The 26,065-nt window shown below is 34.8% G+C and overlaps 1 protein-coding gene across 1 annotated transcript in view; it reads left to right on the top strand.

Annotated features, from left to right (window-relative positions):
• LOC128861996 (uncharacterized) overlaps positions 1 to 26,065 on the top strand; it is a 147,590-nt gene that overhangs the window by 14,987 nt on the left and 106,538 nt on the right. Inside the window, 3 exon segments of the mRNA XM_054100368.1 lie at positions 4,347 to 4,517; positions 14,117 to 14,275; positions 17,668 to 17,744. Coding sequence (XP_053956343.1) covers positions 4,347 to 4,517; positions 14,117 to 14,275; positions 17,668 to 17,744 — 407 coding nt within the window.

Here is a 26,065-nt window from a genome sequence, read left to right as displayed (position 1 = left end):
GAATTCTTGATTTTTGCATTCTTTAATGTGTTTATCATTGTAACACCTGCATTTTTGTAATTTCCTGGCACCCGAACATCTGTAGCCTCATATTGCCTGTTGGCTAAGCAAATCGACGCGCTGTTGGCGTTGAAGTCTTTGGTACGTCAGCACGTAAAAGTAGTTGAGAATGTAGATAGATAAAAGTCACTGTGGGCTTATTTTACTCAAAGTGAGTCATACGAAAAAAAGCATAATAAATTAATTGATAAAATGAAAATACTCAGCTCTGGTGGCCGCTCACAATTTTTTTTTTTTTTTGTTTGAAAACTAAAAAATTTTGAATTTTGCTTTTTAATATTTTGAGTTTTTTCATTGAAAGCTCACCTTTCAAAAACAGCGAGAAAAAATTGTGTGTTAATTGCCGCTTCTCGCGCAGTGCTCGGCTCAATCGCATCAATCGAAGTCGATACCGATCCGCAGTGATGGTTTCGCTTAGTTTTAACAATTCATAACAAATAACACCAACTTAGTCCCTCCAAATACATAGCATAACCTTCACAGCGACGACGTAGAAGCATGACCGGGCAGTCCCCATGACTTTCTTTTCTTTGGATTGCTGAAATTTCAACCGTCACAATGCAATGAAGAAAACCCTTCCTTTTTTACGCTGGAGCAGTTGTTCACAGGCGAAAAACGTTGTTCAACTTCCCTTGGTTTGAATTCATAATGAACCCATGCGTTTCAGCCGCCGTTTTTCGGTTTTTTCGAATGAAAGAGGAACATCAACACTTCCCGCAAATGACGATTATTCCGCACAAAATTAGACATTTTCACAAAACCAAAAGTATATGATACCAAAACAAAATCACTAATGTGTCGAAGTAGTTTGCTTACCATATGTCTAAGCTTGGTTTATGATGTTTAGGTGATGTTAGAATCGACTATCACACACTGCTGGCGGCATCTATTGACAAACAGCTAGGGCTTAGTTGCGCACCTTATATATCTAAATACGCCCAATTAACAAAAATACGACAGAAACAAAGGTCATTTGGCTTTAATTCCTGTACGAGCTGTATTTTATAGGCACGTAAGCAAAGAACCTTACGCAAAATTTCCCACGTAGTTGAAAGGCAAAGGGTAACAAGTGGCGAACTACGACGAGTCGTCATTTCGACGTTTTCTTCAACACTTCGATCTATGAACTTCGTGAACAGATTTATTTTTATTTTGTTCAAAGTAAATTTCCACTCAATAAATTGAGTCCAACGATAATTAGAAATTACCGGTGTAGTTGAACCGACCATCAATTTCTTTATAATTCTTGCAGAAGTGAAAATAATAATTTGCACACCTAAAAGACAAAATACTTCAAAAATATATATCTTTATTTAATTAATTAATTAATCCTAGATGTTTAGGAAAACCAAAATGCCATCTTTGCCAAAGCAATAGAAAGCGTGGCCGGATAGCAATCACAGTCTTTCCAACTGTCATCGGCGCAAATAAGCGAAGCTTTACGCTTAGTGAAAAAACGTGCTACCACCATCCATTGATTTCTAGATATTAGTCTATGCCCATTATTAACCCTTTGGGGACAGAGCCACCTGACGGCCGAGCGTCGCTGAGGACGAGAGGTATTGGAGTAAAAACTAAGGCTTTATTTAACACAAGAAAAATGTTTCATAAAATCAAAAAATAATTATAAACAAACAAATTGAAAACACCAAGAAGAAGATTGGTTGTATTTATGTATGCATTTTATATTCCGGCATTGCAATGACGGCAAGTAATGTAACTATCGAAAGTATCATTTCTAGATCGCTCAGCCATCGTGCGTAGGAAAAAATTCATAAAAATCCTGCTGGTTCCTCTGGCAGTGACCCTGTGAGACTGAATCGAAGAACTGAAATTCGTTCTGACTCTAGCGTCGTCTCACATCGTAAGTTTACTTTATAAGAAAGATAAGACTTCATCGCTAATGGCCCCTAATGTTTTTGAATAAAAACGTGACTCTTTTACTATACCTATGCCTATCTTATCGCTCAGAACGACAGAAGTCGCGAGCCTTACAGCTTCGAACTAATTTGGGCGGCTAAATGCCGACACGCGTCCGCAATGGTAAAACGGCTTGGGCGGCTATATGCCGACACTTGTCCCCAAAGGGTTAAAAACTTTATATTCTATTTTCGAAAAATAATAATTAGGGCACTTATTCGCAATATTTATTCAATTGTCACGCTTTAGCACCCGTCAAAGTTGCCTATGCCATCCATCTGCCGATTATTAATTTGCATTTCTTTTCCCATCACTCTTAACTGGTCCCCCTATATTATTAGTCCTCTAATGCCAATTTGTGATCTGATAAATCCACCTGCAATCTAAACATTCATTATGCCTATGTTGGCGCAATTGTAGGTGTCCGCTTTTCTCTACACCACTGCATTAGTCATGCGAGAGTATTGGTAACGATTCCAGTCAATCAGCAATCCGAGTCAAAAATTTCAAAGGAAATCTCTGAAAACCAGCTTGATCGTGTGTAATTATTGTATGGGCGTGCGATTTGTGATATCACTTGGCGATACTTATGCACTGTAAATAAAACTACGGTCGGTTACAAAAAAATTCCGCTACTAAACTCAAAATTACAAAAAATAGCAGTTGTCCGTAGTGAGTTATTTTGAGTACCTATCTACATACATATTGTACATCTGTAAAAATCTCGTACTAAACGAAAAACTATGCCAAATAAATCCTATTCCTTTATCACTCAACAACGTTTGTGGTTTTGCACTCCTCCATAATATCAGCGAACTCTTCAGGGTGTTCCTACGGAAAATAATTTCATCCACTCATCTTTTCATACACATACACACACACATATGTTATAACTTCTCTCTTTCATGCTGCTTTTATTACGCTTTTATTACTTACTAACTCAATTAAATCCATTTTACGCTTTTTACAGTATCGCATAATTTTCTGTTGGCAAATACTAATCACAAATGTCAATCATCTCTGCTTTGCATCCAATTTTAATATTTACATGCATACAAAAAAAATGTACTTCAGTTGCCATTGCTCAATAAAAAGTGAATGCTTTTTGATTGCCAATTTTATGTTGCTATTCATCTTTTACTATCCCTTTAAATTCGCTTACTATTATTCTCAGTTTTTGATGTCATTTTTTTACATACGAATTGTGCCTCTTTTTTACCATTATTCATACAACAAAAATAAGATCTCATGCGATTTTTTTAACTGATTGTACTTTTGATAAACCCCATTCCCACCGCTCTCTTCTACTACTACTACTACTCGTACCACTACTACTACTACTACCACAAAAACCAAATAAAAAACGCTCGTCAACATCACCACCATGGATTTGTAAATGCAAAATGCAAATGCAATGTTTTTATATGGAAATTAAATAAATTAATATACATACATGCATATATATATACGTATATGGCTATATGAACACTAAATAATAAAAATACACGCCTTTAACACCCGCCAAACCAAATTAAATCGAATCGAATCAAATCAATGAATGTCAAAATGAAATTTGTGCATACAACATAACCCCGAATTCATTTGCTTTGACAAATTTAAATTTATTTGTAACTGCTAAAACTCACAACAACAAAAAACCACAAAAAACCGAAAAAAATGAAAACAAAACCAAAATGCAAATCAAACGTTTTTCAAAAACAAAAACGTAGAAAATATTGGTAAATTACTAAACAAAAACAATTTTAATAAAAAACACCATTTTTTATATAGTTCAAATGGAATAAACTAGTTTTAGTTTTTGTTCGACTTTAATTTCATTTCGCACATGCAATTTTGTTCAATGCTTCAGTTGTTAATTGATTTTCAAGAATTTAGTGGCTTTTGATTTTCGAAACTTACTCCACAAATATTATTTTACAAACTTAAAACCATACAATTATTTCTTATTTTCCTCAATTATTTTAGTTTTATATTAAATGCATAAAAATCAGTAAGATTTACGATAAACTTAATTATTAATTTTGGCTATACAAATTCACGAATTTTTCTTTAATGAATCGACACTTAAATATCAACTATAACAACAACTACTGCAAAAACCAACCCTTCAAACATTTTATCCACTGCCAACAACGCAACAACAAATTGAAATACAAATCCAATAATTATCCTGTTCCAACTGAATCCACACACACACACACACTACTTCCGAATAACACAACTTGCCTTCGAAACACGAATGCTAAAACAACTATTAAAACATGCACGCACACACGCACATCCAACACTATGACGATTGGCGTAATTTGCATACGACTGTTTGGTTGTTGTTGTTGACTGAGCAGTGCCACCAACGGAGGTTGTGATTCTGGATGAGAAAGGCGATCATATTGAAAATGGTTCGATCATTGGGCCCATGCAGGAACGTCAGACACTGAAAGCCGAGTGTGTTGTACGGAACACACGACCGCTACCGCAGGTCGGCTGGTGGCGGAGGGATAAGCGACTAATGACGCGTAAGTACTTATTATAAAAATTTCTCTTATAAAAATATTAAACAAAAAAACACTGAAATATTAATTTATTATGGGGAGTTGTTCACTTGATAAAAAAGAAAAATGGTTAGATACATAATAAAACAAAATAAAAGAATCATTAAAAAGTAGGCAAGTGGAGCTACTCAGTGGGCTAGGATGACCCAAGAAATAATTCTTTTGTTGATGCTACCCCCAAATTTGGTTCTGTGTTACTAGGATGATTCGAGGCGCATTTATTAAAGGTGGAGGCACTAGACCAACAACAACGTTTTGTACGTTTGATTGTCAAAGCAAAGTATTGAGAAACTAGAAAACAGATAATGAATTCGCCTTTTTTCATTTTGAGCTGGCAACTTTGAGAACACGGGAGAACACTGAAAACAACTCAGCTGATTTACCAACGCCACCTTTAATAGATTCGCCCTTAGATGATCCAAATGATGATAATGGAGTGACCTCTTTAAATTTTCCACCACAAAATATTAAAAAAAAAATAATTAAAAATAGAAATGTTTGGCCATAAAACAAATTAAGCATTAAGAATTTTTTTTGTATTTGTTTTGAATACCATTTGTTCCAACGGGATTCCAATTCATGAATTTCATCTCTGAAGTGGGATTCTGGAAAGGCTGCAAAATACGCTTCCACTGCTGTTGCAAACTCATCATTTGATGAAAAACGCTTTCCACGCATGTATTTTTTTAGGTTCACAAACAGATGTACGTCGCTAGGAGTCAAATCTGTTGAATACGATGGGTGCTCCAACAGTTCGAGCTTTATTTCATCGATTTTAGCCACTGGGAAAATGCTCTTGTGAGACGGTGCATTGTACTGATGAAAAACAATTTTTTTCCTTTTCAAACTGGGTCTCTTTGCACGAATTTTTTCCTTCAGCTGGTCTAAAAGATTACAATAATATTCAGAATTTATTTTTTACCAGTTTGCTAGTAATTCTTAAACAAAATTCCTTTCGGACCTTCTTTGTCCGTACACAAACTCGTTTTGGAACCGAAGAACTAGGTTTCCACCATTCTTTAGTCTCTTGTTTTGTTTTAGGATCATGGCAATAAACTCAAGTCTCATACATAGTGATGAATTGAAGCCCAAAATCCAGTTTATTCTCTCGAAAACGCTCTTGATGAGGCTGAGAAAGTCGCGTTTTTGTTCCATTGTTAGCGAATGCGGCACCCATTCAGCACACAGCTTTCTGAAACCCAAAATGTTGCTTACACTGCCCAATGAGATGCGTAGGGCTGCTACTACATCTCTTTCAGTCACCCGACGATTTTCCAGTACGATCACATTTTCTACTGTACTAATTGATGGCGAAAAGTCCTTATATTTTTTCAACATTCGGTCATAATTTTCTTTTACTTTAAACCTTCCACAAATAGGAATTCAATTTTTGTACGATACTTGATTTTTTTCTATTTTAGAAAATACTGAGACACGTCGATACTAAATGGCTCAAAAAAATCTTCGCATTAATGATTTAATTCGCCTAGAGCGGGCTTGATCTGTGTATATATCGAAAATGCCTTTGGTTAGAACATTGAATGAGTTTGACGAGATTTAGTATTATTACAAATATAATTATAAACATAATTTAAAATTATCACCCAATAAATTAGAAGAAATTTTGTATTTCTAGGTTTACTAAATGAATAAGATAATAAATGAAATATAATTTTTTTTTTTTTGCTTGTTATCCACGGCAGACTAACGAGTAAATCGTTTTGGAGTTGTTTCCTCGGGATTTTGAGTTTATTGAGGCGAAATATTCATTCACTCCATTTTCAGCGCCTCTTTTAGGTAATTTAAACAAGAAATCTGGTATTTAGGGATATTATTTTTCGAAGTACACATTAAAGTCTGGCCATTGCGCTGGCGGCTTCAACAAATGTGGGCAATAATATATGAGCCAAGCCTGTACAATAACCGATTTGAGCTTTAGCTCCTTATTCTGATAAAATCAGAAATCCAATTTCATGGCCAGATTCGCGATGCTCTGCAACAAACTATCCTTTAGTATCTGCAGGTACTTAAATTTGCCCACTATTTCTTCAACAAATATCAACCGACACGTAGATCCAGACGCTGCCACTGATATGCTTCATCTTCGACCTCAAGTTTTCTTTATTCAGTTATTAGGCTATACGATTTTTTTTTTTTAAGTTGATTATTTATTTTTTAAATTTAGTTTTAAGTATATGATATGATTATACAATGACTCTAGACGAGTTCTCAACTACATGACGAGCTTCTTATAGATATATATAGTAACATTTAATTAATTGATGGTATTTTAGATGTGTCTGCTTTAATTTGAAGCTTTTATAATATTTTATGATTATATTGCAGAGAAAAAAACCTGTAAAAAACAGTGCATGCTTAGCTTTTTTAATAGAAGATAAAATGGTTTAAAAGGAAGTTGTGTCGGGTATTCGGCATAAAATAGTGTTTACGTTTGTGTATTGTTTAGCCACTAGCATTTTTTATTAATATCAAAGGCTTCTATTTTGTCTCTGGGGGATATGTGTGTATCAAAACGTTGGTTTTCTCTGTTAAGGGCTTTTGTCGTGACTGTTTTAACGTTGGCTCTTCTATGAATGTGATAAATTATCGGTATATGGTCCTTATTTTGTATAAAACCGTTCTTATCAAGATAGAGGAATGTTTCCGGTGGTGTAAATCCATTTTTAATGATTGACAGGAAATATTCATCGCTTTCATGGAAAGGTGCCCTTATTAGAGTGTTATTATTATTGTAAAGACAGCGCATTATGTGTCTCCTAATTAGATTTATTATATGGCAGTCGATTCTGGGTACCTTGGCTGTGTTATATACAATACTTTTGCATTCGTTACATATTTGGTGTAGTTGCTTTTTGCTGTCCTATATAAGGAAGTGCAAGATCTTATAATCCTTCTTTCGAGTTTTCTTATCCTTTCCATGTAAGATGGTGACAACTTATACCAAATAGGACACCCATATGAGAGTATAGGTCTTACCAATGCCTGATACATAATTGATTTTAGCCTGTTATGCAGAAATTTCGTCGAGAACATTTTCTTATAAACATAATATGCTCTAGTTGTTTTCTTTATGTGGTTGTTAATGTGGTGATTGTAGTACAAGAACTTATCTAAGTATATGCCGAGGCATTTGACTTTATCGGTTAGTTGAATTGTGGTATTTGTGCTCTCAGATTTAATTTTGAAATTTTTCCTGTTTTTTTTTATGTTAGTGTTGCATTTTTTGATAGGGGGACGGAATAGGATATTTTCACATTTATTGGTGTTTAATTTGAGGTGCCAGTCCGTTGTATATTCTTCTACAGTATTGTATTTAAGTTGGAAATGTGTGTTTATGTTGGCAATTGTATTGTCTGAGTGGTAAATAACAACATCATCTGCGAAGGCTATTATATTGTCGATTTTATGCAGTAGGTCTAGTATGTATATGTTAAAGAGGGTGGGGGCATTTACAGTTCCTTGCTGTAGTCCATTTTTTATATAGTAATCTCGACTGCTTTTTATATTATTTATCCATACCGAGAATGTTCTATTACAGAGCATATTGTAAATTAATATAATCAGATGGAGAGGAAATTTGTATCCGATAAGTTTTGTTATAAGTCCTTCTATCCATACTTGGTCAAACGCTTTTTCGATATCTAGGAAGCAAGCTCCTGTGACGTATTTTTTACTCCAGTTCCAGTTTATTTCCGAGACTAGAAGGTTGATAGCATGAGTAGTCGAATGTCTATATTTAAAGCCAAATTGTTTTTGGCTGATCAGGTTGTTATTTTCGAGTATTCTATTGATGTTCATATTTATTACCACTTCGAAGACTTTGCTAATATTTGGAAGCAAGCTGATTGGCCTAAGATTTTTAATACTATTTTTTTCAATGTCTTTTTTGGGTATAACAATCATTTTAGCCTTTTTCCAACAAGGTGGGAAATATGCATTGTTCAACATGTTGTTAAATAGAGTACAATATTCTAAAATTATCTCTGAGGAAAGATTTTTTAGAATGATATTTGGTATTTTATCTAAACCAGCTGACAATTTATTTTTAAATTTGCAAATACCCCAGCGAGGTCATTAGGTAGAATGAAAAAGCTTTCAGTCTGTTCCTCGTGAAAGTCATTTGCTCTTTTTTCGTTGCTAAATGTTGTTTTCTGCGATTCGATGCTATCAAATAAAGTTTTTATTCTTAAAAACTCATTGAAGCATGCATTTACTTGTGAGTGAACTAGATTAGTACGCACATTCTGTTTTGAAGAGTGGATTGCTTCGAAGTGGACGCCAATCACATCAACTACGTCTTTGTTGTTTTTAATAATGTAGCTGTTGGTTGCCAGATTCTTTTCAATTAAAGAGCTATCTAGTCCCGACTCTTGTATCAGTTCGGATGAAGCAAAGGGGATAGAAAGGTGACTGATGGTATTGATATACCATATTGATATTTTCCTGGATAAGTTTCTTGATTAATTTTAGTTTTGTTTTTTCTTGTTGTATGTTGCTGAGAGAGCACTGTAGTTGTAACCGGTTATATTTTTTTATATTAGTTAGAGTTTTGCTTTTTTCTAGAAGTAATGTTTTTAACACTGGTATTTTGGCTAGGTTATGAGTAATATTGTTGGTTTTTCTTTTCGGGACTCTCTTTTCTATGGCAGTAAGTATAATATTGTTTAGCTTGTCCAAGTGGTGGTTGATCTCAATATTAGATAGGTTTCTGTTCTCTGGTGTTCAGACTGCGTTCTGGAGTTCAGAAGTCAAGGTGCTTTTGAATTTATGGGGCAGGACATGCCAACCGAACCGAGTATAACGAATTTCCTTTCTGTGAAAATTACTAAAATTTCAGTACACTGAAGCCTTAGAAACATTGTCTGGGGATTTAAATACAGAAATTATGTGGCACAATGCGTTTTTCAATTTATTTATTTATTTATTTATTTACTGCGTCGTCCACGCTCTTCTTCTTCCCCTTCTTAGCATCACAGGTCTTGGTAATGGTAATTAGTAAGGTTGCGCTCATAGCCTTAGACAGCCCCCCAACCACATCAGGCGTAGCCGAGTCCTGTAAACCCAGGCTTAATTATGTCGGTAGACAAAACAGCCTGATGCTAACATGGGTTCCGGGACACGTGGGTATCGTGGGTAACGAGACCTCTGACTCCTTATCTAAGATGGACTCTGAGGCCAACTTCTTTGGCTCGGAGCCCGTTCTGCCACACCTTTCTGCAGCCATCAAAGCCAAGGTTAGCAAATGGGTTACTAGGATCCACAAGCGAGCTTGGCAGGCTTAGTGAGGCTGCAAATGGACTGATCTGATGTTCATGTCCGACCGACTGTCGAAAATTCTCCTGCCATTAAGAAGGGACTACAGACAGCTGGTTGGACTGATCGCGGGCCACTTTTTATGTGTAAAGCACATGGAAAAGGTGGGCATCTCAGACAGTGCCCTCTGCCCAGCATGTGGAGATGAGAATGAGACGGCGGACCACTTTCTGTGCATCTGCTCTGCCTTCGCTCGAATCAGGCTTGAAGTCTTTGGTACTTAGCACCACAAGATTTACTCAGATTTCTTCGGAGGTCGGGTAGCACCCGAGTGCAGTACAATGGACTTAATTGTATCTAAGTGCTATACTTACTAGTCTGTCCCGACAAAACACAAAAAAAAAAAATGGTTTATACTTCGTTCACAACCTTGCGCCATTTGTCTCTATCTGAGGATACCTCCTCCCACCGCCGCACGTTTAGCTTTTGCAGGCCAATTTCCACGTCATCTCTTTTTAGGGCGTCCTTTTCTTCGGCCTTCAAAAGCACGTAATTCAACTGCCTTCCGAGTTATTCTCTACTGGGGCATTCTCAAAATGTGGCCAAGCCATTGCCTCTGAGATTTTATAAATCTTATCACTGTTTCGTGTTTTACAAATAGTTCCAGCTCCTTATTATATCTAATTCAAATGTGCCATCTTGCAGTCTTGCAGGTCCGCATATTTTTCGTCCATGCTTACTTTCGAAAAATTTCAATCTGGAGTTTCTATCTCATCAGCGCATTTGGTCGAAATTCGGTTACCAAATTCGGTTACTACATTTTACAAGCATAGTTTTCAATCTATCGGCACCACACAATTCGCGATCCAATCAACTGATTATCTTCCATTTTTATATCTACACATAAAAAATTAATATTAAATGCTTACTAAGCTCATTAAATGGCCGAGTCCAAAGGAAAATTACATAATTATATGCGAAAAGTGCGGAAGGACTCAGTTTGCATTTTATTTTCCTTTTCTCTCAAAAGTGTAGTGGCGCAGGTCAACAACTTGAGCTGCCACTTAAGGCTAATCTCAGTCAAAAGTCCTGCTGAAACATTACGAACGACAGAAATTTACGACCTTACACGCTCAACGTAAGCCCTGAAAACTTGGGTGGTAGACTTAACACTTTGAGAATTTCGTTTGTTTCAGACTTTTTTCCGCTACTGCTACCCACTCGGTTCACATTGGAATAAGACGAATGCGTGTCTGCTGCGAAATTTATTGGTGTTAGAGCAAAAACACAAAAAAACGCAATGAGCGCGTAAAAAACGTAGTGATATAAGTAGCATCTTATCAAACAACGCTCAGCGGTAGAGCGCAGAAAAAGTATAAAATAAAAACGTTGCCAGAATGAAAGGATCACACTAAGTCCGCTTTTAAGGATGAACAGTGCGCTCTAAAACAAAAAAAAAAAGAAAGCACAAGAAAACGAACCGTTAAAAAGCATCAAATACTCACTCAACACAAGTTCATGCGCTCACACAGCCAAGCTTTATAGGAAAATCGCTGAAAGCGTACCTAATAAAATTTTTTTTATTGCCACGCATAAAAAAGCAATTGCATTAAATTTCTCAGAATGGATGCAAGAACAGGATAAAAAACGTACGCTCGGTCGGTAGTCGTTTGGTATCCTTTTTGCCTGTGCATGTATCTGCTTTAACGATGATTGTGCAACCAAATTAATTGGTTTGTTTTAAGGAGTGAGCAAGAAATATAAAAAATAAAATAAAAATAAAAAATAATTTAAGAAAAGGTGAAAAAATTAAAAAAAACAGAAAAAAAGTGCAATGCAAAAGCACTTTACGCCGCATCTTAAATCTCTCCCACCCTACTCAGGAAGCTGCTTTCGGAAATATAAGTTTGCATGTTTAGGGCAAAAATTAATGGACCACAAGCGTCAAGCCATTATTTAACTGGAATTCCGAACAAATACTGAACTCGGGAAAAACATTCATAGTAAAGGCTATGCGAGCGCATACCTTGGCGGCGGATTTAGTGCGGCTGCCCTTACACTCTTTGTCCACTTTTGAAGAGTTTCTGAATTCGCTAATAATTTTCTCCAACTCTGGTGTACTTTCACCAACATAAATCTTAACAATTGTTTTTTTGTTGGCTATTTACTCAATTTATGGCGAATAAGGAGAAATGAGTTTACGTTTTTAATTGTTGTTGTTTTTTTCGCTTATAAATGCTTGCTTTATGCTTTTATTAGTATAACCTCTTTTGCTTTTCTTTGTGCTTTCCCCTTCGCAGCCCTTTTTCTATGGACGACCTTTCAAAGTGATTTCTTCAATTAGATTTTTATCCACTTCCTTTTCGGTTGGTTTTCTTTTGTTCTCTCTCTAATAAAGGTATCTTTCATACGTCACTTTAAGTTGCGCGTTAATAACGGGCATCTGAATGCGATGAAAAATTTGTAAAAAGTACCATAAAGTAAAAGCGGCCAAAGGGCACAAAAAGGAATGATTAAAAAGGTATGCAGTAACGCCTAGAGGGCATGCAAAATTCATTAAGAATGTTTTTTATGGATTTGGGGATTTTGAAAGAATGTTGAAATAAGTGAGACTTTTTTTTATTAAAAATTAATACAAACACACACATCTACTAAGGCATGTATCGATAAGTACTTTTATGTGGCTGTAGAAAAATCTATTTAATTACTATTTTGTTTTAAAATGCGTGCCCGAAGGCGCTTCAAAAGAGCCACAAAGAAATAGCGAGTCATAATCTGTATGGCAGAAAAACATTCACAATGAATAATGGCATGCATATAGGCCTTAAACAAAGATCTGCATTGCCTTGAGTTGTGGCTGGTAAATTCCTGCTATGTTTGGCCGCTTCCAGTTTCTCCATTCACTGCACAAAAATAAAATCAGTTTTGTTCTGATCCACACTACTAATCCCACGCACGGCATTTCCAGATATACATACTTTAGTCTGCGTTCGGTCGTTCAATAGTCAAATCCAATGTAGCCATGTAGCCTCAATAGAATATTCTGAGGGAATTATTTCTCCTGGTAGGTAGTTATCATTCCGCTGTTTACTTGAGGATGGCGCATGGTCATGATTTCTATTTTCTTTTTCATCGTTCTGATTGTGCATTTGTGATTGAATATTTTACTACATGGTGACTTTCCGTTGTTTGTGCTGAGCCAGATCATATGTATCAAAGAGATGTGCGAGCATCTTACTTTCATCAACTGGGAAGAGCCCAGTTGACTTGAAGCCTTTAACAAGGTTGTCCACTTTTATATTATACCAAATGCTGAAAATTCGTTTCATCACGGAAGGCTGCAAAGTAGAAGCCTCCAATCCTATTTTTTGTTTTACCAAAATTCATTGAAATTCTAATAGTGTTGAGTGACTTTTTTCTAAAATTGTTGGGCTTTGTAGTCATAACCACCATAATCAAGACCAAAAGTTTTATCATTTGTCCAAAGAATCTTCGCTGCAAAACCTCAACAACCAAATTATCCCATGTAGGCAAAGGCCAAATTTCTTATCATTTAATATATAATATATTCTTTAATAATATTTTCTTTATTTATTTTTATTTATTTATTTATAAGACGAGGAAAATCTATATAATTATTTTTACACGAAATAAGGACCACTGGCGTTCGGCTTGCTGATGTTTAGTAGACTATAAATATGTACTTGGTTCAGAGCTTAGAGAATGCAATTTTTCTATTTTATTTCATTCAAAAAGGCCTTTGCACTCCACTTTGCCTATTGAGCCTAAGGAAGGTGCTGTTTGCACGAGTGGTTCTCTGCTTGATTTGATTTTTAGAATTTTCGCTTTTCCTCCAATGAAGCCTTTTAATAAAAGGATTTTTAATGAAGCCCTCAACTCCCATGAAAACGTAACAATTCCGCAAAAATGTGAATGCATTCATTGTCATTTTAAAAACTTCTCTACCGCTACAGGAGCGAAGAAAAGCTGAAACTCCTAAGGGGCTGCTTAGCGAATGATTCACGCTCTGGAGAAGAAGACGGCGTTTTATCCGCATACATTTTTTTGAGTTTCTGAAAGACTTGAATAAATTAGGAATATGGCTATGCTAGAATATGCGGCATCCTCTTCTTGATATGCCTGTGTAATCAATGGGTTTCAAACTAACTTAACATGAATTTATGGCTTCGTAAATTTATTACAAATAATTTCGGTATCAATTATACTTTTCTTGAGTATACGATAACATAATTTTATTAAGGCTTTTCTTCATTTTACCCTTTTAACAGATTCCGCCTCGTATGTCGAGACAGATGGCCTCTTTACTGCCACACTGGGATTAACACTCGAATTGTCAAGGGACGATCTGGCGCGCGACATTGAATGCCACGTGGAGTCAGCGGCTTTACCGAATAAAATAATCAACAAATTTCGCGTCGATTTGCAAGGTAAGCTTTCGAGATAAGCATATACAAGTAGATAGACCCATACATTAGGGTGCCTCTGCAAAAGAACTTCCAAAAATATCTCAAAAATTTAGTTTTTTATAAATAAAATTAGTTTTTAAAACAAAAAATCCTTAAAAAGTCAAGCTTTTCTAAATAAAATTAGTTTAATAAAATAAACAATTCTAAAACAATTGAACTTTTCATAAATAAAATTAGTTTTTAAAACGAAAAAATCGAGTTTGTATAAACAAAACTAGTTCTAGAAACAAAAAATCCTGAAACAATCGAGATTTTTATAAATAAAATTTGTTTTTAAAATAAAAAAAAGTCAAGAAGTCGAATTCTGTATAAATAAAATTGTTTTTAAACCAAAAAAATCTTGAAGAAATCGAAGTTTTTATCAATAAAATTAGTTTTTAAAACGAATTTTGTTTTTTTAAGTTTTATATAAATTAATTAGTTTTTAAAACAGAACATATTCAAGAAATCTTTCTTTTATAAATAAAATTAATTTTTAGAACAATAAATCGAGTTTTTTATAAATAAAATTAGTTAAAAAAAAATCCTCAAGAAATCAAATTTTTTAAAATAAAATTAGTTTTTAACACAGAAAATCCTCAAAAACTCGAGCTCTATAAAAGTAATTCTAAAAGTACAGTGCACTCGCGATAACTCGAACTAATTAAAACAGGCGCTGTTCGATTTATCGAATTTGTTCGACTTATCAATTGAGTGTGCTATGTTAAAAAAACAGTCATCGATATCGATTTTTCGATCGATTGTTGAAAATGGAAGCCAGTAGAAAATTTCTGTAGTATAGTTTCGTTATACGAATTACATTTTGGTCCATTGGCTGAATCAATGGTGTCACATTCGGCGGCATAAACATAGTTAAAATTAAACCATCCTCGGACTTTAATTCGATTTCGTTGGGATGTGATGGGGCATTATCAATTAGAAGAAGAGCCTTCTCAGGTAGTCCCCATCTTTCAAATTTTTTCTTACCTAAATATTAAAGTCATTTAACTTGGTTAAAAAAATTGTTTTAATGAATCTGGATTTTACCTGCGGCACGAACGAATTATGAAACCAGTCTTTGAAAATCGCCGAAGTCATCCAGGCTGATTTGGAATTTTTGTACTCCACCGGACAGTTAAAATTTTTGAAAACACGAGGATTTCTTGCTTTGTCAATAACGAGAAGTTTAAGCTTATGGTTGCCGGTAGCGTTAGTGCAAGCCATAAATTGCCTTATCTTTCTTTTTTATAAGACTTATGGTGGACTTGGCTACCCCATATTCCTTCGCTAGAGAAGTAACACTACGTCCACGTTTAATTTTGTTAAGGACTTCAGCCCTCTCTTTTAATGTTAAACACTTCAACCTTTTACGATCCATTACTCACGTGCACTGATATACTACAAATGACAAATCTAAGCAATTTGGTCAATGCAAGATGTTGTTCCCAGAAAACTAACGGGATATTAACGTCGAAATATTCATATGGACAATACACTAGTATACATATAATTTATATACATATACTATTACATATGTATCTATGTACAAAATGTACATGTTTGAAAAGAATGTGTGTACAAATAAATTTGTTTTTTTGTTAGAGTTATAGCGCTTTTTTATTGTTCGAGTTACAAAGAAGTCAATAGGGGAAAAAATGTGTTCGAGTTAGCACGTCGTTCGACTTAGCGGCTATTCGAGTTACCGCGAGTGCACTGTAATTTTTTTCTTCAAAAAATCAACACAAATGATATTAAAACTTAAACTACATAAACAATTTATAAATATTTTATCAACAGAACGAAGGTAATATTTTCAAAAATTAAGTGAAAATTACAATATATATTAAAACTTTATTTAAAAAACTTTTTTTTGGAAGCAGAAATGCGGCTGCGAAAAAAGAATCATTTGTTTTTTAATTTTTTTTTTAATATTCGCCATTTTGCTAGTGAATTATTGACTAAAGATGGTTGCTTCACAATTTCCACACCCTACCATTTATGGTATTTCATGCCTCAGACTTAGCTGAACATGAGCTTCTCTGCATTGGCTCAACTTTCACGATCTCTTTAAAGCTACTAAAGCAATCAGCATTGAAAAAGAATTTTATTTACGCCCGAATGAGGCTTTAACAAAAAAATTTCATGTTAAAATATGACACGATAAATTCCCATTTTTTAACTATTGAAACATTTTTTTTGATATTTTTAACCTCCTAAGAAAAAATTCTTGAACTTTTTCACCTTTGTTTTCGTTTTTTATTTTTTGTTTTTTTTTTTTGTTTTTTTTTTACCTCCCAATAGTAGCACTCATACCTTAAAACGGCTGGTGTTTAATGTTGTAAATGTCATTTACGACGTTTTTGTTTTTCTCTTTTTCGACGTATTTGCTAACATCAATGCGCAAATTGAAGAGGTCACGACACCAATTACTGTAATTAATTAAATGGAGGCACAAAAATGTCACATCGATTTACGCAGTCAGTCAACTTAAATTTGATGAAATAGCCGCACTTGTAAAAAATAAAGTACCAACTAAACCAAGTTTTTTGTTTGTTTTTAAACAGAAAACTGAAGTATTGGCTAATTAAGCTCTTGAACCTCAAGAAAAGTAAAACTTGCCTTGCTACAAAATCCAAAAACCACTTCATTATAATATTATATAAAAAGTATTGCATACATACATTCACACATACACGCATAGAAGCAGAAGAGTAAAAAACACCGGGAATTAGAACAATAGCATTAAATACTTAAGAGTAATTGGACGAAGGCAAAGGAAAAAAATGAGCTAAGCTGCCAGGAAAATTGATTGATGCCTTTTCGCATTGTAATCGACTGATGTAGAGCAGGGCGGCATTAACGTATACTCGTGCATATGTGTGTGTAATATAACAGGAGCAATAGCAATACACCCGCATGTAGCTATGTATGCGTGTGTAAATGTATGCACGCTAAAAGCCATTTTATTTCACTCTGCTCTACCCATTTTTTTGTTTTTTTTTCTTGCCTTCGTTCACTATTCGAACACGTTGGAGCTGTTTGAAAAGGGTCGCAAAAAAGTTAGATGCCATCTAAATTGATGTTATTAATTATGTAGGCACAAAAAAAAAAAGAGAAACGTAGAGCAAAGTAAAAGGAGCAAAGCGATGAAAACTTTGCCGCTAGCCAGGGTGGAAGGAAGATACCTTCGGTGACACAATATAATTGCCAACATTGCCGAGCATTTATTTTTCAATTTTTCATTGTAATGAAAGCAATTGGCCGCCGTTTTTCACCTGAAGCATTGTTGTGCATTTTTAGCATTCTTTATGCCATTCTATTATGCTGATTTACTTTATTTTGCATTCTCTTGTTCTATTTCATATCATTTGCAGTGCGTCCAACGAGCATATCCATCAATGGCGTGGAGCATCATACGGTCCAGGGCAGCAAAGTCGTGCTGACATGTGATGTAAGTATTTTGCAATTGCAGTTAATTTACATTCGACTATTAACTAGTACGCATACAAGTACTACTTATACAGGGTGGCGCATCTAGAAGAATTTGAATTTGGAATTTGAAGTTTAATTTTCGGTCGATTTGGCTTTGCCAACTATAAAGTTTATAGTTAGGTATTTGCAAATTGAGTGGTCTTTGGCTTGGAAATGGTTCTGTTTTATTGAAAGCCCTCAAAAGGCTTCGATAGCTGAAAAACAGCCGAAACTGTGATGTCAATTGGCCGCCTAGAGGCTGCGATGTGATTAAATCTTATAATTTTTTTGTGAGACGCTGTTGAGAAAAACTAATACGGCAACCAGTCTGACGCGATTCAAGAGTTAAAACATGAAGTTCTTTAATCTCTGCAATGAAGTTTTTGCAGTTTTTAGAGAATTTTAGCGAATTTTTTTAAGTAGAAAATTATTTTTTAAGTAAAAAATTATAAAGTAAAAAATTTCTTAAATGAAATGCAACATTGGTATTAATTAATCAATGATTACAGCGAAAATTCAAATTTTTTTAATATTTTATTTTTATTTTTTTCATAGTTTAACGTGATTTATACGCAAACAAAATTCATGACTGGAATTCAAATTATCTGCAAGCGAAAAATTATTATTTTTTTAATTTTTAACAAATATTGTTATTAACTTAAGTGGTTTCTAAATGAAAATATTGAGAGAGTATAAAAAAGCTCGAAGCTCGTGCAATTTTTCGGCAGAGTTTCACGAAGCATAAAATTTCTGATATCAGAGGAATCTCAAATGAAGAATTACTTATGAGATAGCGCTTCAGGGAGCTCATGCCGCATTCGTCAGTTAACAATTCCACAAAAAATGATTCGAAAAAAAATGTCTCAACCTAATTTGAAGAGCTGATGAAGAGGTTTAAATCCACCACCATGATCTTAAACTGAAACGTTTACAGTTCATTGAGGCTAATTATGATATTTTAAAAGAAGTGAAATTAAAGTATCAGTAAAAAAGGTTTTAGAACAGGTGCAAAAGCAGTAGATTTGCTTCAGAAAGGTAAAATAGTTATATGCAACTATTTTTTTTTTCCTTGTTCAATCCTCTCGGGAGCATAGGGCCTCGACAAGACTCTTCCATCATGCACAGTTCTGTGCTGTTGTTTCTGCACCGTCTCATGAGATGTCGGCATCTGCTAGTTCGCGCTGCTTCGACCTTCTACAAGTGTTTTTTGGTCGACCGCGACCTGTGCTCCCTTGAGGGTTCCAGTCCGGTGCCATCCACGTGATGCTATCTGGTGCTTTCTTCAATGTGCCATCCATTGCCACTTTCTGCGTTTGATTTGCCTAAGGAAGGGTTCGTTAATCTCCACAGTGCGTCATTACTGATGGTGTTCGGCCCGAATATTCTGCAGATGGTGCGGAGGCATTTGTTGATGAAGGATTGTAGCCTCTGTGTGCTGCTGTTAGAGACCAGCCATGTTTCGCTTCCCTACAACAATATTGCCTGTACGCATGAGGGGAATATTCGTAGTTTAGTGCGCCTGGAAATTTGCGGACTCCCCCCTACTGTATGCATTCGGCCGAATGACGCCCTCCACCATCTGCCGTGATGATGCAGCCGAGGTAGCAAAAGCTTTCGACAAATTCCACCGGGCATCCGTCAACCAATATCTGCCTTGCGCTATTGTCGTTAACTCTCATGGCCTTGATCTTGGTGATGTTGACCTCCAGTCCGACAGTGCGTGCCAGCGCGAATAGTTTGTCCGCCTTCGCTTGCATGTCAGAGAGTTTGTGAGAGAGGAGGCAGATGTCATCGGAGAAGTCCAGGTCCTCAAGATGTCTGGTGAAATTGCATACGATGCCTTTTTTGTGCAGGGTCAGTTGGCTCATGACGTCATCAAGGACGATGGCGTAGAGAAGGGGCGACAGGGGACAATGTGAAACTATGTATGTATATAATTGGGGCGTATATCCTTCGTTGGATGCTAGGCCGAGAATATTTTATCTGCTATTTATTCTTCATCCGCACAGTAAGTTCGACACCAGACCTTGCCGAATAGTAGTCATGCGCCAACCTGGTAAAAATCAACTCTGAATATTACTGCATGTTTTTGAATTAGATTAATAAAAAAAAAGCTTTTTTGCTTACAATATTTAGCAGAACTTACGCCTGACGCACTAGAAGTATCCTAGGCCATAAATATAATATAAGTAGCAACAAGTGCGTTGAAGAGAGATTATATTGATTAAAAAAGAAACTAATTTCATGTTAAAGTTTAAATTCTTTTATTTTTATTTTTCATATTTTTAGTTTTTGCAATTTTTTGCTTTTTTTTGCTTTATGACGTTTATATTTTTATTTGATATTTTCTTATTTATTTATTTTTTGTTTTTTTGCTTTCTCATTTTTTTGTTTTTATTTTATAATATTTAAATTTTTTGTTTTTTGTTATTCTTGTTTTTTGTTTCTCACTTTTCAATTAACCTGTATATCCATTGAAAGTATTAGATACTTTATGGCCTGTGTATAGTTATGCGCATCTACATACAAATAGTTTATAATTGTCTCCATATTCGCCAAAAATCGATGCAAAGCATTTTCAATCAACTGTTTTGCTGTTCAGTTTGCTGTCTTGTACGCAACCTAATCACTACCTAGGCACCTTCGCTTCCACTCCACATGCCTCTTATCGATATACGTATATGAAAATTGTGCATTTGTGTATGTGAATACATACTAACACTGTTAGGTGCACCAGCACATGCTGTTGAATGCCTCTAAATGCCGTGAGATAATTGCCAATAATTAACTACCAATTATTACTTTGATTTTTCTTCATGAAAATTTTAACAAGCTTAAATGAACCGTGAAGGTGGAAGTGAACGGTCGCACTAACATATACATACATGTAGCATATATTTTTGCGAAAATGTGTCAGTGTAACTGTTGCCCGGTAGATTGGCACTTTAACAGAATTATCAACGTTTAAACTTGTTACAATAAAGTATTGGCAAGCACTAACTATCAGCTACAAGCTTCCTGAGAACGTTGTGATTTTTGAAAAGTAGTTTTGTATAACTACTTATATGCATCAATATTTGCGATAAGCATATATGCAGATATATACAGCTGTGGGAAAAAATATAGCACCTCAACATTTTGACAAGTTTTGATTATTTATTTGTTTATTTTTTAATTAAAAATTTTTTTTTGAGAAAAATAATGTTTAATCTATTAAAGCGAGTACTAATGCAAGTTTCAAACTTAGCGCAAATTTTCATCAAAATTGAGAAAATAAAAAAATTTATTTCATCTGAATTTGAAAAAAGAAAATTGGCTACGCCGTTTCATAGCCTATTGAATTTTAGTATATTAAAGTGTAATATTGTATTGGCCGCGGCCTCGGTAGTCTAGCGTAAGTGCACCAGTCTGCCAACCCAGAGATTATGGGTTCGAATCTCACTCAAAGCACAGTCCTCGCACTTTTCCAAATTTACCTACTTTCCCTGTTTCTTAAAAAACAAAAATATCTCATAAAAAGAAAAAAAAACACCATATTTCATTCCTCAAGCCCAGAAAAAACTTATCCTTTCCATCCTTACTACCGCTCAATAGTCATCGCATTATTTGCATTGTGACTGCTAAAACAAAGAAAAACACCCAGTTACACATTGCATCAGTGGCGCCAGCAAGAGGAAGCGGGCAATCGCGATAATAGCGCAAACACACCAAATTTAGCGAAGTCCTCAACCATCTGTGCGATCCTTCTGCCAGAAAGATGGTGCTCCAAGCAATAAGATGGCGTTGTAGCGGCAAGCTAATCACTTACCCTGCCAGAAAGCAAAAATAGATTAACGAAACCAACGCAAGACAAGTCTTGTCGAGGATTTATGCTCCCGAGAGTAGTGAACAAGGAAAAAAAAGTTTAATTGGTTCAAAATCCTCGTTTATTTTTAATACTTTTTTTCATTGACGTTGTCGCGCATTTTCTCTATATAACGTATGTCCTGAACGAATCAGCCAAATTTTGTGATTTTCGAAGATATACGAATGTTTTTAATATTTCCTAACTTTAAGTGAAAGTCGACCTACTCTCTAACTGTATTACTTTAAGGTGGCACAAAATTAATCACCCTATCAGAAGACAATTAGACAAGCAGTGGAGCACCTAATGGTCGAAATAAAGATTTCCACTGCACAAAATCACTTTTTTTATTGAGTAAAAAGGTATGCCAAAACATAAATGGATTAAACTTCGCAATAAAAAAAACCGATTTCGTAGCTTTGTGATATGGAGAAAGCAGGATTTTCCAGCGACCTGAAACTTTCATTTTGTTATACTAAAATTTAAGTCAAACTTTCACTTTATTATACTAAAATTTAATGGGCTATTAAACGGTCTCTTGTGCATTTTATCCATTTAACGCCTACTACACATTTTTTTTATGGAAGAAAATACTTAACAGCATCAGAAGAAAATTTTTAAAAAAATCAACATAATTTTTTAACCGCCTGAAACACTTTCTTATACCAAAAATTATTCATCTATAAAACTGCATACCTGAAATTTTTCTAAACATTCTACGTAAAAAATTTGATATTTTGATGGAAATTTGCAGAATTTTTCCAAATTTTATTCAAAGCTCGAAATTTTGCGTTATATGTTTTTCTTTTTTGCAGTATGAACTATAGTTTTATTAAAAAATAATTGAAATTTCAAAATTAATAAATAAACAGCTAAAATGTATAAATATGTGGTGTGCACTTTATTTTGACGCTAACAGTACATATACATAAATAGTATACGCAAAAATATATGAATAGAATTTATGAATTTATTGTGTCATAATACCGACTAAGTTTTTGTTGTTTGAAAATTCCTGTGCGTGTATACAAACATACAAACGTACGTTCTGCCAAATAAGTACCAGGAATCGATCGTTAAAAATAGCTTTGGATATGTGTTTCGAAATTCAAAAAACCGGAAAGAAATAAAAATAAGATAAATAAAAAAATAAAAATGAAAACAAAAATAAAAATAAACAAAAAATAAATAAAATTAAAAATAATTAATATAAAAACGGTTAGCAGTAAATCCAAAATATTATCTGGGTGGTATGAAGCGCTTCAGAGTAACCAATTATTGAAAAAAGGCAGGTGTGTGGAAAGAAAAACACTTCAACTTTTCTTTACAATGAGTCACCATCCATTACACAGGCCTGCGAAATTTAACTTTTTTTAGTTTCTAGAATGGCTGTACTTGTTTCTTGTAGTTTTTTATGCGCTGAAAACGAATCTGACCTTCAAAATGCTCCATCACGTCAGGATTTTTGGTAAATGAAGCCTAAAAGGTCAAAAAATGGCCATTTTAGCCATTTTTGATAATTTTTTTTGGGATAGAAATTTTTTTTTTTCAATTTTCGACAAAAAGGTTGCATAGCACAACTCTTTGGCTTTAAAACCCATTTTTTTAAATTATTGTACGATTTTTTTAAAAAAAGTTATGACATTTTGAAATTAACAGTTTCAGTTACGCCAATAGACGTTATACCCAACGTATACGTAACTGAAACTGTTAATTTCAAAATCTCATAACTTTTTTTTAAAAATCGTACAATAATTTTAAAAAATGGGTTTTAAAGCCAAAGAGTTGTGCTATGCAACCTTTTTGTCGAAAATTGAAAAAAAAAATTTTCTATCCCAAAAAAAATTATCAAAAATGGCTAAAATGGCCATTTTTTGACCTTTTAGGCTTCATTTACCAAAAATCCTGACGTGATGGAGCATTTTGAAGGTCAGATTCGTTTTCAGCGCATAAAAAACTACAAGAAACAAGTACAGCCATTCTAGAAACTCACCCTCGCAGGACTGTGTTATTATCCACCAGAAATGTCGTCATTTTTTCAGACAGCCAGGCAGCAATAACGGCGCAATAGTCCAAAATGCACTCGTCAAAAGCATGGGATTTAACAAACTCCCAAGCGACTTATCCCAGTAGTTCGATGTATGCCTCATTTGGGTGCCAGGCCATAGAAATATTGCAGGAAACTCTGCAGCAGATGAACTTGGCAGAAAAGGTACAACGCAAACTATTCAATCGGATAAAGCGTTGGCACCCATACCCATAGCCACTTGTAAATTACTGATAGACAGACTAACTATTAAAATAGTAAATTCAAATTGGCAAAACCTAACAAAATGTGAATTAAGCAAATTGGCATGGTCGTAACTCAACAGTGGTGGTTCATAATGCCAGCTAAAACTCAACACAGAGAAGACAAGAACTTTGATAGGTGTCGTAACCGGTCAATATTTAATAGGTAACCACTACATACTGCGACTATTGTAGAATTTGTTATAATATAGAAGAGGAGGAAACTATTAGTGAGTGCGAATGATTAGCTATAAGAAGACTTTACACGCTTGGTAGATGGAGCGGATATAGCGCATTTTAAACTAATGAATTTAAGCTCGCTTATAAAGGCGACAGGATAGTTTAAAAGGGATTCCATAGTGTAAGCAGAAGTTCCAGTGGTATCACAACCGACCTACGACAGGCCTAAGAGTGCCATCTTGGCAGCCACCCGACCTATCTACCTAAATAACTATCTCACCAGGTCATCAGAGTGAATGAATTCCTGTCCCAGAACTAAATAAATATCATCGAATGCCCAACATATGGTTTTTGGTATGGGTCCGGCTGCCGTTTTTCTCTTTCCAAAACACAAACCACTACTTTGAAGCAAGCGTTTTTCGAGCGATAGAAAACTTGAAAGGGATTAAAGGCTTAAACTGAAATCAATTATGGAAAATACATTTGGAGACTATTCAAATGTTAAATAGTACTACTCCGACTCACTGGTATGTATAGAATATTAATTCAGAAGCGACCTACCTTGAAGGCAAATCGAATTGGTTACTACTATTAGTTACTGCTTGAATGTTAAATTATGGAAGTTGAAATTATATTTTTGAAACAAAGATAAATACTCGTATAATTGAAAGGGAAATTCTTAGAGGGTTAATTACATTAGCTTTTATAACAAAGAGAGCTAAAATTCACCACATTCAACTTAGCATTACAATTTTTTACTGTTTCCTGAAATTTTCCTAATTCAAGTAGTCTCAGGTTAATTGGAATTGTTCTAAAAAATTCGAGTAAATCTACATTTTCCACTAATATTGTTTTTAAGAGTCTATAAAAAATGTAATAGCGCACATTTTTGTCGAGCATTTTAAGCCAATATTTCTTACCCCTATGTCTTCTTCTTTTTCTCAATTGGCGCGATAACCGCTTACGCGATTTTGGCCGAGTTGAACAAAGCGCGCCAGTCGTTTCTTTCCCGTGTTAACTGACGCAAGTGTGACACACTAAGTGAAGCCAAGTCCTTCTCCACCTGGCAGAGGTGGCCTTCCGCTTCTTCTGCTACCACCAGCTGGTACTGCATCAAATACTTTCAGAGCTGGACATTGTTTCCATTCGGACGACATGATTCAGCCAACGTAGCCACTGTACCTTTATTCGCTGCGCTATGTCTATGTCGTCGTAAAACTCATACGGCTCATTTTGTCACTTATTTTTAAAAATCTGAAAAATAAGAAGTTTACAGAGTCGATGGAGGGTTAAAACATTGCAAAAAAATATTTGCCGCAAAATTTCAGTAGCAGTCCTCTCAGACGAAAATACGCTGCGATAACGGAGTAAAGTGCAGCATTAATTAGTTTCCAATATTAACCCTATTGTACTCACTTTCTTGTCCTTTTTATGGCTGCTGCATAGCTCAATTATTCTGATTTTTACTGTCCAATTCGCGGCACTTTTTTGACAGAATGTGAATAATACTAATATGAAATATTGTCACATCACTCGGTCATTGTTCTACAAAGTTATGTGCTACGCTCGTTATATTCCTGTCAAGTTATCTGCGGCAAATTGATATTCACTGCAACTTCAATCGCGTTTTGTAAACCTAGTTAAATCAATTGTATTTTAACAGCTTCTTTATCTTGATATCTCAGCCAACGTTTATGTATGTGTAGATATACGTAGGCATGCACTTTGAATGACAATTTATTGTTTTTGTAATATAAACTTACAACATAACCCCAAGTCAAAATATTTCAGCTGGAAATGATGCTAATTGGTTTTGCATTCAATCACTGGTGTTATTTTTTTCGGAATGGGTATGTAGGGGCAATAACAGAAACTAATATGCAATTAACTTTTGTGAAATTTGCATGTGAGTGTGTGTTAGGCATATAATTACGAACTTAATTATAATAGGAGCAAGCGGCGTTTTTGTTAGTTCATTGCTATGAAAA

This window comes from Anastrepha ludens, chromosome 4 (assembly GCF_028408465.1).
Source record: "Anastrepha ludens isolate Willacy chromosome 4, idAnaLude1.1, whole genome shotgun sequence".
Lineage (NCBI taxonomy): Eukaryota > Metazoa > Arthropoda > Insecta > Diptera > Tephritidae > Anastrepha > Anastrepha ludens.
This window is presented reverse-complemented; position numbering and strand designations above follow the sequence as displayed.